The sequence below is a fragment of the Apium graveolens genome, chromosome 6 (assembly GCF_009905375.1).
Source record: "Apium graveolens cultivar Ventura chromosome 6, ASM990537v1, whole genome shotgun sequence".
NCBI lineage: Eukaryota > Viridiplantae > Streptophyta > Magnoliopsida > Apiales > Apiaceae > Apium > Apium graveolens.
In genome coordinates this window covers 300,523,370-300,539,451 of record NC_133652.1, presented here as the reverse complement: position 1 = coordinate 300,539,451, position 16,082 = coordinate 300,523,370, and the positions used below count along the sequence as shown (strand labels likewise).

General features: G+C 33.0%; 1 protein-coding gene across 1 annotated transcript; it reads left to right on the top strand.

The window, feature by feature from the left end:
• The first annotated feature begins 7,295 nt into the window (after positions 1 to 7,295).
• LOC141666306 (cyclin-D4-1-like) lies at positions 7,296 to 10,594 on the top strand. Its single transcript, XM_074472296.1, has 7 exons — positions 7,296 to 7,605; positions 8,723 to 9,015; positions 9,362 to 9,448; positions 9,555 to 9,653; positions 9,804 to 10,023; positions 10,158 to 10,279; positions 10,367 to 10,594. The coding sequence occupies exons 1-7, from the start codon at positions 7,296 to 7,298 to the stop codon at positions 10,592 to 10,594; spliced, it is 1,359 nt and encodes a 452-aa protein (XP_074328397.1).
• Positions 10,595 to 16,082: the final 5,488 nt, after the last annotated feature.

Below are 16,082 nucleotides of genomic sequence, written 5' to 3'. Positions count from 1 at the left end.
TCTCCAATCTTCCCATCCAATACAGAAAGTCCTTTAACAGTGTTGAACACTTCTTGAATATGTAAGGAGTCAGTACTTTTCCCCGATATCGAACCAAAATATTACAAAAATGGAGACTGCAAATATGAAGGGAGCTTAACAGGAGTTGGCTGAATAGGTTCAGTAGAAGTTCCCTATAACAAATAAATAAAATTTACTAATTACACAGGTTTATACATAAAATAACAATATTTACACCTTTTAAATTTATAAACATTTACCAATATGGGATTCCCTATTTTGCTGGCACTTTGCACAACAAACTCCAAATTAGTCCATTCTTTATCAGAGAGGTTATCAAAAAAACCATCATCATCTTTGTCAACTCCTGCAACTTTTGAATCTCCTATTGCAACATTACTATCCTTCTCTGCAAGCTTTACAGGGTCCCCTGCAACTTCTCCATCAGCTGCTGCAAACTCTATTGTAACACCTGCAACTTTAGCTGCAACATCTCTATCATCTGCAGCAACGTCTACTACAACATCTGCAACCTTAAGTGAACTATCTTCATTTGTAGCAGCAACCTCTTTTGTAATATCAGAAATTTCTGCAACCATATTTTATGGCCAAGGGTCCCATCTTCTTGTATCCTGAATGACATAATGTATAATATAATAATACACTTATATAATATACAATAATTCAATAGGAACAAACTAATTTAATACTTCAAATCTAATTAAAATCCTTTGTAATTGGAGCATCTTTTTTAGGATGGCTAGAAAGGAAAAATGAGTCATCTATGAGATTGGACAAATCAGCTCCGGTGTAATTATACAAAAAAACTATCATCATCATTTTCATTATGCCTCATAACTTGAGAAATTCAATTAGTTTGCATAAAATATCATCATTAACAGAGTTTTTGAATCAAAAAATTATTCCAAATTAATATAAAGGTTCAACTATATTAATTTAAAAAAAGTTACGGAAACTAAAAAATAAGATACGTACTTCTTTCATGATAGTTTCTTGCAAGTTTGAGAAGACCAATTCAAAATATGAACGCATCTCACTCATAGTTGTCTTCAGAGAACTAACCTCAACAGTATGATTATTCTAATGACTTTCAAATGTGTAAAGTTTCCTCTACATCTTAATGAGAGACATTTTACCTTCAGGTGCATTTGTATATGAAGAAGAAAGCCTCAAAAGTGGGGGTGGACGGTTGACAAAGTCATCATCCCTGTTGTCATTCTCCTGAACACTCTCCTGATTAGAAGTTGGAAATAATTCTTCCAAATGAAGTTCTTTAATCTCACTTGCAGTAGCAGTTAAGTTTCTCAATTCCAGCTGTACAAATAATAACAAATGAATAAAATATTATCTACATAAATATAGGTATGAATATAATGAGAGCACGGTAAATTTAGTTATTATACCTCATTTGTGCTCAAGGACAGTGTAGTATACACATCCTCAAACTTCGCATTACTATCATTTGACCTGCTAATAATATGTGGAATACACCCACTATTTGTATCACAGTACTTTTCATTCAAATATGGACAACACTCATAAAACTACAGTTGAAGAGCATGGGGAAAACCATTCAAATGATAATAGTTGTCTTTGGAACATGTTCTTGCAATAGATTTCAGTGACTCTAACGTTGTCTTATAAATTTCCCTACCCCATGAAAACTGATCAAAATCTCCACTGTCCAGCAGATCAAGTTCACCCTTAGGAATCACAGAATCACTACTGGAGCTAAAAATAAAGTGGTGAAGTAAATATGCAAACTTAATTGCATCCTCATCAGTTTTCCATTTTTTTTAAAAAAGGACTGTTTGAAACTACTCTTGGTTATACTATTAGCACCATGATAATATGAATTAACAAACTGATTCTCATACCTAAAAAACCTTTTCTTATCTACAACACCAACGCAACCCAGACTAGTGATAAGCGCAAATTCACGTATACCAAAACAAAGTTTTATCCAAGCAATACCAATTCAGATTTCAAGAGGGATTTTTTGTTTCAATTGTCTAAGCAAGAGGTTATGGATAAGTTGATGTTGGATTTTAAAAGGTCTTAAATGGGTGAAATGTCCAAAATAGGAAGCATGAAATTCGTCAAGCTACTTTACAGATAATGTATTCAACAAATCACTAATTTGTTCATACTTGTAATTCGTGTTTATTTTTGCTGTCCTATGATGTTTAACATGAATAACATATTGCATTCCTTGTAAAAAATAAAACAATGAATACAAATATATGTTGAACATCATACTAGTATGTGAAAAAATACAGTACCTTAAAAGGTGAAATCATATTATCTTAAACTATAAAGTTCTCCCTCTTGCCCTTCCATTTTAACTTTGACTTTTTCATTTCAACTTCCTTCGGGGTCATCTTTGATTTCCCCTTTGAAGCAGAACCACACTCTGAAAGAGACCGAGACACGGAAGAGAACCTCGTATGCACCAAGATATGTAAACAGATCTGTAAATTTAAAAAGGCAAAATCTCATAAATTGAAAACACATATAAAGCTCAACTATTAAAAACACAACTATCTACTTCATATACTTAAAGCATAAATTGTATTAATTCCTTTTGCACAACTTGTGGAATATGTCTTTCATATATAGCATACAAATATCGATCTGACCTAATTACATTGTTAATTGAAATAACTCCTAATTGATCTAGATAATTTATTACATGAAACCTAAATCTAGATCTAAACCCTCAGCCGAAGGTGTCAAAGTTGTCTAGAATATGAAATTTATCCAGCATTTGTGGATTCTTAGAGCTCTTTTGAGATTATTGTTAAAATGAATCTGGATTTCTATAATATTCAAATTCATGTTAAATGGCCTTTATAGATGCCTTACTACCCTCAAATATATAGGGTTTATAATATCCCAAACGAATATCCCACTAATACACTGAGAGGGAGTCAATTCTTCTAGGGATCTTTCAACCATTATTTCAAAGTGCCCTGCAATGCATCACAACTTTTATATACCAACTGACTAAAGATCCTAAACATATTATTAACATATCTGCTGAACATGCATCACATATGAGTATTATAATGTTTGTTAAATATTAGAAATATTATATGTAACTTAACATCCTAATATGCAACCTTGTGATCAACTTAATCTATTTTAACAATAATCCCTGTAAAATCCTCCCAAAATACATCTAAATCCTGATTGCAACTTCAATAAGTACCCCTGCGGGGCCACTGAACTAAAAGCAACTAAATTCTAAATCACCAACTTAGTTAACTGCAACTTTATCTGCAGTTTATTTAACTGATATTCATCCTAAGTTGCAGGGACCCTGTAAAATGCAACTTCATCTGTAACTTAGTTAACTAATATTCACCTCAACTTAGTGACCCAATATGAAACTTATACACACAGATCTATTACTTAAAAAGGGCAAAACTCTCAGTAATTTAGAATACAACTATCTACGTCATATACTACCCATTGTACAATTTTAAATCAACAAACAACAACACTACATGAGAGATAAAGAGATTCAGAGTTTTTAACATTCTCCAATTGTAATATGCAAAATCAAACACATATACACATGCAACTTCATTCAAACCTAACAAGCTATAAAAACAATGAATTATTTGAAATTTTGGTATTTAGGGTTTAATAATATAGAAATTGAACAAATCTGTATGTACCTATATATCCATCTCTACAATATTACATACAAAATTCACAAGTTTTATAACACTTCATCTGATTAACCAGCAAAACAGAGCAGAATAAGAAAGCGTTGCTTATGAGATCGTTGGAGGTTGAGGTTGAAGAAGAATCTTACTCTCGATGCAATGAAACAGTAAGTATATGCGTTGAGCACCTCAACTCCCAACTAATACTCCAAACTTCACTATCGTATTTTTAAATTTAAAACCAACTTTACCGTAAATGCTATAATAAAAGAATGTAGGTGTAAAAGTAATATTAAAAGTACAAATGTCATTAACTCTGGTAGTAAAAATAGAAATAAGAATTAAACAACAGTATTTAGAATAAATTCTCTTAGATTTATTGTTAAATTGGATGGAGCCAAATTATTTATCTATTTCGAAAATCCTTTTAATGTTACGTTATCAAAATTAACTAAAACTTTTTTGCAGGAAAAAAATACCAAAACATCATTATATATTATTATTATGTCATTATTGTTAATATAAACCCTTAACTTAATTTTTTTCCTTTTTAATAAAATAATCTTTATATATAATACAGATGTAGTCATTTTGAATTTAAAAAGAACCCATTAAATATTAAAAACATCAAATTTTACATATAAGAGAAAGATAAATTTTGATACATTTACTAATATTTTTTAATATAAATATTAAAATCAGGCTAAAATAAAAAAAATCAATTTTTTAAAAATATGTTCTTAAAGTTCATGAAATTTTGTATCAATCCCAAAAAATATCTATATATTCAAAAAAATTAGTAAAATGTTTTTGCAAAACATTTATTATTCAATGTTCTCATAAAGATCTCATAAAAATTGAATTATATGCACCCAATTTCCTTAGACGAAGTATTTCATGATAGTTTATTAGGAGGGGAACTTTTAGACTACCTCGTAATAAGAAGGAACTTCGCTTATTGGACTATTTTGTTAGAAAATTACCACCATTAACATATGTATGATAAATTTTGATCATGTTTATAAAAGGCTTGATATACCATTTTCACTAATATAATATTAATTTTTTAATATTTGAAAAAAAAAAATCTTTTTTTAGAATATGTTAAAGATTTTAGCGGTTTTATATAAGACTTTATTCCAACTTTGTACTCATTTTGAAAAAAAAATTAAATCTTTTTTTTGAATTTTCCGTATTTTTAACCAGTTTTTTTAAGAAAAAAAATAAGATTAAAAATAGATGGATCATGTCTCAGTTGAGTCATATTCTAGTTTTCTTAAATCGAAGTTAAATTCATGCTTTTAAATATCTCTTGTTTAGGTTTATGAGTTCCCAAATTTTTTCTTGATGACACTTTTTTTTTAATTGAGTTGGACATATTTTTCGAATTCTTTAACAATTTTAGCAAAAACTATTATATTTAGAGATCAAAAATTGAAAAAAACTAATAGAATCCAAAAAGCAAATACAAATGTTTCGAAATAACATGAATACGAGATACTATAATGTACATTGAAATTAACGAAACACGGTTAACTTTTTTCCATAAATTATAACTGTTATGTATTGAAAACTAGGGTATATCAATTGTTGTATTTATTACTAAAGTTCGGGAGCTGATGACCTTTAATGGCTGTTCTCGTGTTTCGTAACTTAACTCTGCCTTTACGAGATACCTACGTATCTCTATGAATTAGAGAATCAAGTCAAAAACTTTGTTCTGATAGGAGGGGTGAGTCCCCTTATATAGACGTTGGGAGTCCTTGAATTGGACTAGGGTTAGGGTTAGGAGACTTGCTGAACAAGTCTCAGACTTTGGATAAACTTTGAAGTCCTAGAATCAAGGAATTAGACTCCTTGTGGGTGTATGTGCCTTTAAGGCTATCTCTTATAGATTTATATCACTGTTTGGACTCATTTAATGAGCTATTAATTTTCCCTATTTATTAATTACGAATTTAATAAATAATCAGGGCTTCGGGCCTCGTTAAGTGGGCTTCGTTATTGGACCGTATCAGGTCTAATTAATTCGACATTAATTATATTCCTAGGCTAATTTTAGGCCCAATCATTTACCCCCAACTTCTGGGAAACCGTAAAAGATTTCGCAGAAGTTAAGTTCATTTGTTCCCTTACAGGGTATCGTTTTTGCGTAAAGTGTGGAGCAACCTACACATTTATAATGATTTTCCTTGCATGGCTTCAGGGTTGTTTTAGAACTTCCCTATTATTTTCCTTACCTTATTCCTTCTTTTTAGGAATTTTCTTGTATTTTTCAGGAATTTTTCCTTAATTTCTGGGATTTTTTCCTAATTTTCTAGAATATTCTAATACTCACAGACATTATTTCTTTAATATTTTAGGAGTATTTTATCAAAAATATTTTTTTGAAAATTAGTTTCTAATTTTCCCTAATTTTCTGAGATTTTTCCCTATTTTTTAAGATTTTTTAGCAATTTCTAGTAATTTTTTCCAACTTTCAGGAATTTTTCTGAAATTTTTAGCCCTTTTTCGACCAGGATCCTAGTCGAAATTTCGACCTGGATCCTTGTCAAAATTATGGCCAACACCTGATGCTTGGTCGAATCCATACGACCAGGATCCATGACCAGGATTTCGACCTGGATCCTAGTCGTTTTGACGACCCGGATCTTGGTCGAAATTCTGGTCATTTTTTGGCTCCTGTTCGAATAAATTCGACCAGGATTCATGACCTAAACCTCGACTTAGATCCTAGTCGTTTTGACAACCTGGATCTTGGTCGAAATATTGGTTATTTTTTGGCTCCTGTTCGAATAAATTCGATCAGGATTTACGACCTCATACACGACTTCAATACTGGTCTATTAGGTGGGTGTTTTTCTGGCTCCTGTTCGAAAGATTTCGAATAGGATTCACGACCTCATCCTCGACCTAGATCCTGGTCTATTTGGACAAGTTGATTTTATTGGGCTTTTCCTAATCGAATTTGGATTTTGGCTTTTCCAAATTCAATTTGGATTTGGGCTTGGTCTTTTCCCAATTATCCCTCTAATCTGGTCTTTTCCAAATTCAATTTGGATTTGGGCTTTGAATTGGGCCTCTCATATTTCCAAATCCTCTTTGGATTTGGGCCTTGACTCGGGCCTTCAATATTTCCAAATCCTCTTTGGATTTGGGCCTTGATTTGGGCCTCTTTTTTTCAAAATCCTTTTTGGATTTTATTTTCCTTTAATTATTTTTAGAAATCCTTAAGATTTTTCAAGTATATTCTGGAAGGTTCCGGAATGTGGGCTTTTTCTTTGGGCTTCCAACTTATTGGGCCTTTTTGCCTTTTCATCTTCACCTCCTTTCCTATACAAAGGAGTGAGCAGAGTTGTTCACTCCTCACTTCTCATTTCTAAATTTTCTTCCTCTCGTTTTCTCTCAGAAATCTTGGAGGCGTAGGGATAACTGTAGGTCGGAGTTTTAGTCCCTCGAAGCTTTCCATTCTTAGCAACCCAGTTCCCTCTTTTCCCCGCATTATTTCAGGTATATACCCTCTTTCTTCATTTCTTTTTTATGCACACTTTATGTATAAAGTTTGTGTCTAAAAACCGTCTTCTATTCTGCTCTCTTCAGATGGCAGATAAGAGATTTACCCGTTTGGCCAAGATGAACGTGGCAAAAAAGTCGAACGAATTTCCCATCCGGTCAAGGTACACCTCTTTCATTGATACGATCAATACCCGAGGGGATGAGTACCCGTCCGACGCACACTTGGATGCATTTGATCACATCAGTACTTTTCGGGATCCAAATGAGCTAGACAAGATGAGATCTTTCTTCAAGGTCAAGGAGCTGTACAAGCTGGTTCCCGCAGGTCCGGCCGACAGGGCTTGCCACTGGAAGAAGGACGCTCTATTCGTCTTTAGGGACACCTTGAGGGCAGGTATTAGACTTCATTTCCATCCTTTCATTCTAATTTTACTCGCAGATGTGGGCATCAGCCCTTGCCAAATCACGACGTCCCTCCTTCGGTCGCTGTGTTTAGAAAGATATTTTAGTTCAAGAATAACCCCGACAAGAATCCGGGGTGGGTTTTTTTGAACCAGCGTCCCACCATCCCCCACATAGTGAATGGAAAGTCCATCCCAGAAAATAACTTGGGGTGGAAGAAAGAATTTCTTTACGTCCTCTGGGAAGGCGGTGACTGGGGGACTCTCTTTCGCTCGTCCTTTGGGCAAGCTGTTGACGGGAGTCCAAATGATATCATTTTGACTGAGGAGGAGACTAAGGTCTTCAACCTCCTTACCCAGGACAATGGGGCATCACATTCCTAGACTAATTTTAGGCCCATATCAATAACGTAAAGAATATGAATACGAGATACGATAATGTACATTGAAATTAACGAAACACGATTAACTTTTTCCCATGAATTGTTACGTAAACGATAAAAAAATAGGTTCGATCTAAAAAGTGGTTGTGATAATTGTAAAAAAGTGTTATTAGATTTAGCATTGAATTTGCTCGTACTCAAAATCAAACTGTATACCTTTTCCGGAATCCTTTTAATGATACGTTATGAAAATTAACCGAAACATTATTTTCGAGAAAAAAATTAACCGAAACATCATTATATGTTATTATTTTGAATATAAACTAAACTTGACTTAGGTTTTTTCCTTTTTTATAAAAAAGATAAATATATGTTATATTAGTTGTCTTCAAAAAAATAAAACATATTTAATCTTTTTTTGGAAAGTTACATTATATGTATCCAAAGAATATTTTTATAGAGTTAAAATAATATCTCAGATATTGTAAAAAAAAAGTATATCTCAGATATTATTCATTCCAGTTTTTTTTCCAGCGTGTTTTCATCAAAATGCACGAGTAGGCAGGTCTTTTTGGGCCCTCACCCTACCACAATACCTATATATACCCGAGCTTACTTCTCTATCTCTCAGAGCTCATTTCATTTCTTTCTGTATCATCAGCTCTTTAATCATTCATTCTTTATTTTAATTGTGTTAAAAAATCTCCATTGTTTGTTTTAATGGCAGACTCAGACCCTTTTAGTCTTGAAAACCTGCTTTGTACTGAAACTGATAGTCTGCATTTTGATGACCTTGAGGCCATTGATGATCTTAACCATCTTATAGATTCTGATAATCTGGTGGACAATGGATCAGAGCCGTTGATTGGTCTTATTCCAATGCAGAGTGATCAAGTTGTGTCTTCTTTGTTTGACAAAGAAAAAGATTTTTTTCCAGCAAGTGATTATTTAGAAAGATTGACTAATGAGGAACTTGATTTATATAATGTTAGAAAAGAAGCTGTTGATTGGATATATAAGGTTGTCTTTGTGTCTTTCTTTGAAATTTGTTGTTTTTTAATTGATATTAAATTGTTTTTCTAGGATTTTTGTTGAATTTCATGGTGTTTGCGAGATAAAAGGTGGTGGATTTTATACTCCTTCGGTCACCATTATTGTTAATGCTTTTCATGAATTTATAATCTTTATTGAATTTTTAGTGTATGTCGTTGTGAATGATGTTTTGATTAATGGGAAATGTTGCTTTTTTCTCTGTATTAATTGTTGTGTTGGTAAATTTTTTATGGGCATGGTTGTTTTTATGCCTAATTAGAAGTGATGACAGTGTCGAATTTCTAATTGGGGTTTTTGTGTTTTTGAGTATTAGGCTTATGCGCATTTCTGTTTTGGAGCGCCGACCATTTGCTTAGCGATAAATTACTTGGATCGCTATCTTTCTGTTTATCAAGTTCCGGTAAGTTTTCGGAATTAATTGAAGTCGATGCTTTTGGTGTAATTTAGTTTTTTGTCTGAGTGTATTAACATGCTAAATTGCTAATTGCCTATATGCATTTGCATAGGATGAAAAGTCTTGGAGCTTTCAATTGCTAGCTGTGGCCTGCTTATTGTTAGCAGCAAAACTGGAGGATGTTAGAGTGCCATCTACTGCTAATTTGCAGGCAAGCGAAATTCTTCTAAAGTTTATAAAATGCCTCTGTCATGTGTGCATGCGATGTTTATGCGAGCTGTATGACATACTCTGCTATTTATGATTAAAGCTTGGCCCGAATCTTTGATTGTTATAACAAGTTGTCGTTCTGTTATTTCAGGTGGCATATCCAAGCTTAATTTTTGAAGCTCAATCATTAAAATTGATGGAGCTTAAAGTTTTGGCCAACTTGAAATGGAGGATGCAGGCTTGTACTCCGTTTTCCTTTATAGATTTCTTCATTAGAAAGATCAAAAGTGAAGATACGATTCCATCAGGGTCTTTAATGTATGGATCGTTGATCTATAGATCATGCCAGTTCATTGTAAACACAATGAAAGGTCTCACAATTGTACCATTCTCTTTTTTATTTCTTTAACAAATGATTTACATATTAAAATAAAGTTTCTTAACTGATTCTGGTACTGTGATGTTCCAAGTGTTTGATACAGATTTTGGTGGGAATAAAATGCAGGTTTAGATTTTCTGGAATTCCGGCCCTCGGAAATATCTGCTGCTGTAGCAATCTGTGTTACGAGAGAAACACAGGAAACACAGATTGACATTGCAATGTCTGGCATCATGCATTTTGAGAGGGTAAACCATTGCGATGTCCACTGTAATAAAAGACAGGACAAATCTTCTTGTATTTTTCTTGAACATATGATTTGTTGGACATTGCAGGATAGGCTACTGAAGTGTGTTCAAATGATTGAAGATTTAACAGAGATAGCAGAGAGTACTGATCTACCTGATGGTACCTTATCAGCAGCTCGAGCAGCGCCCAGAAGTCCTGATGGGGTGTTGGATGCAGCATTCTTGAGCTACAGAATCGACTCGAGAACAGTAGTTTCAGATCCTAGTTCTTCAAATGCTGCTAATCAAGATCCGAAAAGGAGAAGACTTGATTGATGATTTCAAGAGATCAACTCATTTTCTATGGACCTCTGATGCATTACTAAAGTCCAAACAGTTTTGCTATTAATAGTTGTTTTACTAAATATTCTACATTCTCGTGATCTTTTGATTCTTTTCAATTTTGCTGCTATTTCTTCAAGATATCAAAAGTTATGCAAGGGAAAAAAATTACAAATACATTGTGTTCAGTCAAATGAATTATTGCTATTTCATATCCAAATTTAATAATATTTAAAGAAAATATAGGAATCCCAATATGGATATCATGAATACTTTTAGATAATATTTGAATTCATTTCCTTAATAGATTTTTCAATTTAATATTAAATTTCATTTAACATTTTTTTAAAATAAATAGTAAATAGTAATATTTATTTTTTTAAACTAAATAAATGATAAATTTACTTATGTAATTTTTTGAAAAATTCACTTCAATTTATATTTTTAAGTTTAATTGTTTATCATAATATATAAATTCATATTTATAAGTCCATAAAAGATAAGGAAAATTAAAATTATTAATATTTTTTTCATTAACAAAAATATTTATTAAACTTACAATTTAAATTAGACGAATTTAAAATTCATACATATTTATATTTCCTACCATATTGGTTCAATTTTGTTTGGATATTACTCGATGTATCCATATTTATATTTATACTAAATTTATCAATATACATTTGAATATTACTTATTATTATGCCTCCTGAGGCGGAGTGTGTCGAGTTACCTACGATAAAAAAAGTAAAAATAAAATAATAATAATAATAATACTGATATTTTAAACGGATATGAAATCATTTGAATGTATCAAATACTTTCTTTAGCACACTTGGGCCTTGACTATGGATAGTGTTTGGCTGATGTCACGGTTTTAAAAATGATATCAACTAAAACTAAAATAATATCAACTAAAACATATAATTTTAGAAGGGAAAATGAATTTTTTAGTCGCTCATTGTGTGTTTAGAACTTACCACTCTAACTATAAGTTTTTTTTTTTACTCACTAATGTTAGGTTCAGATTTTTTTAGTCACTAACATTTAAGTTCGGATTTGATTATTAGTATTTTGTCAATTTTCAATAGTATTATTAGAACATAGTGATAACCAGTACAAAAAGTCTCATATGTGTTTTATAAGAAAACTTATATATGTCTGAGTTTAGTAGATACATATGAAGGAGTGATTATATACGTATGTTATAGGAAGCACACATATTATTTTAAACATCTGATCAGAACAAATGTATATACATTGTAAATAGACGCATAAAATCAGTTCATATAGGTCTGTTACTTTTTAGGTGGGGTACTAAGCTCAAAACCAAATTTATTAGGAAGAGTCATCCCAATCTGTACTAAAATTATTGGGAAATAAAAAAAACAAAAAATTCAATATAATCAAATTAGCATCATAAAGTACTAAAAACATAAAAAAATTACATACCAATATTTTACCAAACGACACTTTCAAAAATAAATGAAATCACTAATCACAACTCCTTCATGCAACTCTTACCGACCCAAAATCAAAACTATAAATCCATCTACTCTAATAGAATTGTGAAACAAATATATATATATATATATATATATATATATATATATATAAATACAAAAATAGAATAATGTTGTAATAATGTGAATTTGGTATGAAATCAAACAACTCTCACAACATGTTTTTCTTACAAACATAGTTTAATAACTTATTTTTAAGATTTTTTTTGTATATAAAATTTTAAACGTTAAATTATTATTCAGAAAGAAAAAATTTAAAATAATTCATGAAACTAGCCTGCTTGGCAAACTCTCATCACCAAGCTAAACGACTTGAGGACATATGGAGTACTATGTATAAGGATATAGACATATATCGAATCACTAAAGTATTACAGACTACCACTGTATTTTATTAATGCTACAAAAAATTGACATAATGCTAATAATCAAATCTGAATATAACATTAGTGACTAAAAATAAATATACACCAAACATTAATGAGCAAAAGAAACTGTTTAGAAGTTGTTTGGAGAGTGTGGAGAGGTGCCTGGAAGATGCAATTGAGCGATCTCTTAAATGGTTCAAGTGGTGTTGGCCTTAAGATTGAAGAAGGCGATTAATTGTGAATGGTTATATGGACTAATGGTAGCTGTTTTGTGATTTTTACATGTCATTTTATATTTTGCTTCTCTGATATTGATAAATCTAGAATTCTGTAGTAATCAAAAAAATTTCTTCATGATCAGTTCTGATAATATAGCCTCCTTCTTATCTTAAAATTCAAAGGAACTATGTGCTAGAACATCAACTATTCAATTACAGTTTACCTATCATAACGAATTCTGCAAACGCAGACTTGTTTGAGTTAAATTTCTACAATGTATAAGTTATCTGAAAAAGTTTATGAATTTGTTTATTTTTGCCCTTTAAGTTTTTAATATTTTTGTCCAAATTAATACAGACCTTTTAAAAATTTATACACATTAACACAAGCTTTTTAAAAATTTGTACACTTTAGCACATTGGTCGATAATACCCCTCAACTTCACCGGCGATATTCAACTTTTTACAAATGTCACCAAAAATAGGGTCGTGACGTACATTGACGATACTTTAATGGCCAAGAGGTACGTTTTTAAATTTTAGTGATTCATGTGTATATATTTCATGAAACTTCAGGGGGGCAGAGTATAATAAACTCATTTAAAATACTTAAATTCAAATAGTAATTATAAAAAAAGATTATAAGTCAACACATTACTATCTATACTCTTTATTATTAAGCGAAACAATTAGGATAATGGGGTAAGGAAATTACAGGTTGCTTCAACAAGCTTATAAAAGAATGTCATCAAAAGCTAAAGGAGCTCCGTAGAAGACGTGATGTGACTTTCGATGCAGGAGTACAAAAATACAAAGCAGCAGCTCTTTTTGATCCTAGATCAGAAGGAAATCTTCTGGCGTCAAAGGTCTAAGCAGCTGTGGTTAAATGCTGGTGACAAGAATACAAAGTACTTTCACGCATCCTGTAATAAACGGCAGCGTACAAACCGTATCACGAAGCTAAATGATGATTCAGGTACATGGCATGACTGGAGTAAAGGGTTAAAAGATCTGGTAGGCAATTTCTATGCCAAGCTGTTTACTGCAGATCAGGTTCTGTATGATGAAGTTATAAATTGTGTCCCCCAGTCAATTTCACACGAGCAAAACCAGGAGCTCAACAAGGAATTATCCAGAAAAGAGGTGAAGCTCGCGTTGTTCCAAATGCACCCCGATAAAGCATCGGGGCCAGACGGAATGACACCAGCGTTTTTTCAAAAACACTGGCACATTGTAGGCGAGGATATCTATAACTTAGCAAAAAATTTCTTGACTACAGGGGAGTTACCTCGAGGCCTTAATGACACAAACATCGTTTTGATTCCTAAAAAGAAAAACCCGACAGTTGTAGGTGAGCTCTGGCCTATGGAAAAACGGATGAAGGTGCTGTTGGATAAGGCGGTGTCTGATACTCAATGTGCCTTTATACCAAATCGACTTATTTCTGACAACATTAAGATTGCATATGAAATTATGCATTATCTGAGAGGTAAAAAAGCTGGGAAAGATGGTTACATGGCATTGAAACTGGACATGAACAAGTCTTATGATCAAATAGAATGGGATTTTTTGTGAGCAATATTGTTGAAAATGGGGTTCTCTCAATGGTGGGTTCAATTGGTTCTTAAATGTGTAACTACAGTGATGTACTCGATTATTCATGGAGAGCACGAAATTGGGCCAATTCAACCATCCTGGGGATTAAGACAAGGGGATCCTCTCTCCCCTTATCTTTTTATCATTTGTGTGGAAGGTTTATCAGCTCTCTTGTGTAAATTCGAGTCTCAAAAGCATATTCATGGGGTGAAAAACTATAGAAGGGCTCCAATGATCAATCATATGTTATTTGCGGATGACTCTTACTTATTTTGTAAAGCTGATTCGAGTGAGGCTGGCAGTGTGGTGGAGTTTTTGCGTATCTATAAAAAAGCATCTGGACAACAGATTAATAAAGCGAAATCCTCTATCTTCTATAACTCCAATGTGATGAATTATAACAGAGAAGCTATTGGCCAGGTTTTGCAGATGCCTGAGGCAAATGATCATTCAACATACCTTGGCTTACCAAACATTATTGGCAAAAACAAATCAGCTTTACTAGGGTATTTCAAAGACAGAGTGAATGACAAGATACGGACGTGGGAAGGGAATTGCATTTCAAGGTCTGGGAAAGAGATTCTAGTTAAACATGTGGCTCAGACTATGCCTTCTTACGCTATGAGCGTATTTCTTCTACCCATGGAGATTACTAGAAATATCGAGAAATATCTTTCAAAATTCTGGTGGAATTCAAATCAGTTAAGAAGCTCAAAGCTTAACTGGATGAGCTGGGATAGGATGGCTACTCATAAACATGTTGGTGGAATGGGATTTCGTCACTTTAGAGACTTTAACATTGCAATGTTAGGGAAGCAGCTCTGGAGATTAGCTACCAACCCTAACAGTCTTGTATCGAAGTTGTATAAAGCCAAGTACTTTGCAAAATCAGATGTGCTTCATGTTCAGTTGGGACACAATCCGAGCTTCATTTGGGGAAGCATCCTAGAAGCCAAGCAATTAATTTCTGATGGTATTCGATGGAGAGTGGGTGATGGATCTTTAATACAAATTTTAGATGAACCTTGGCTTTTAGGTGATGCGCATCCTTTTATTACCTCTTCCCCAGAATCTCTTCAAGGCAAAATAGTGGTAAATATAATGTGCATGGACTCGAAGGAATGGGACTTAGAGGTGATTCGGGATGTCTTGAATGAGAGGGACCATGAGCTTGTGTTAGCAATTCCTCTTGCAACTTTGAGCTGTGATGACAGCTTGTTCTGGAACTGGGAGGAGTCAGGGAATTACTCTGTAAAATCAGCTTATAAATTATTGCAAACCCAGAGAGGTAGCTGGTATGACGAGAACCGTGATGAAATCTGGAAACTGCTATGGCATATCAAAGCTCCGCCTAAAGCCTTGAACTTGGTGTGGAGAGCTTTGTCTGTGTGTCTTCCAACTTTAGTTCAACTTCAGATTAAAAGAGTGCCAGTCAATTCGACCTGCCCAGTGTTTCAAATTGAGGAGGAGTCGATTCTTCATAGCTTGGTTACCTTCCAATATGCTAAACAAAGCTGGCTGTTGCTCTTACCAGGCATCAATTTCTTCGAAGCCTCCACTTTTAATTCTTGGTTGTGGACAGTGCTCAGTACAGTTGATTCTAGGAAGCATGCTGAGATAGTTATGCTGTGTTGGTCACTTTGGAGAGCACGTAATGATCTCATCTGGAATCAGAAATCTACTTCGGCTCGTAAAACAGTAGCATCAACAAGGCAGTATCTTGCACAGTGGAAAGCAACCCAAAGCAGACAGTTTTTTACTCCTCTCCAGCCTCTTC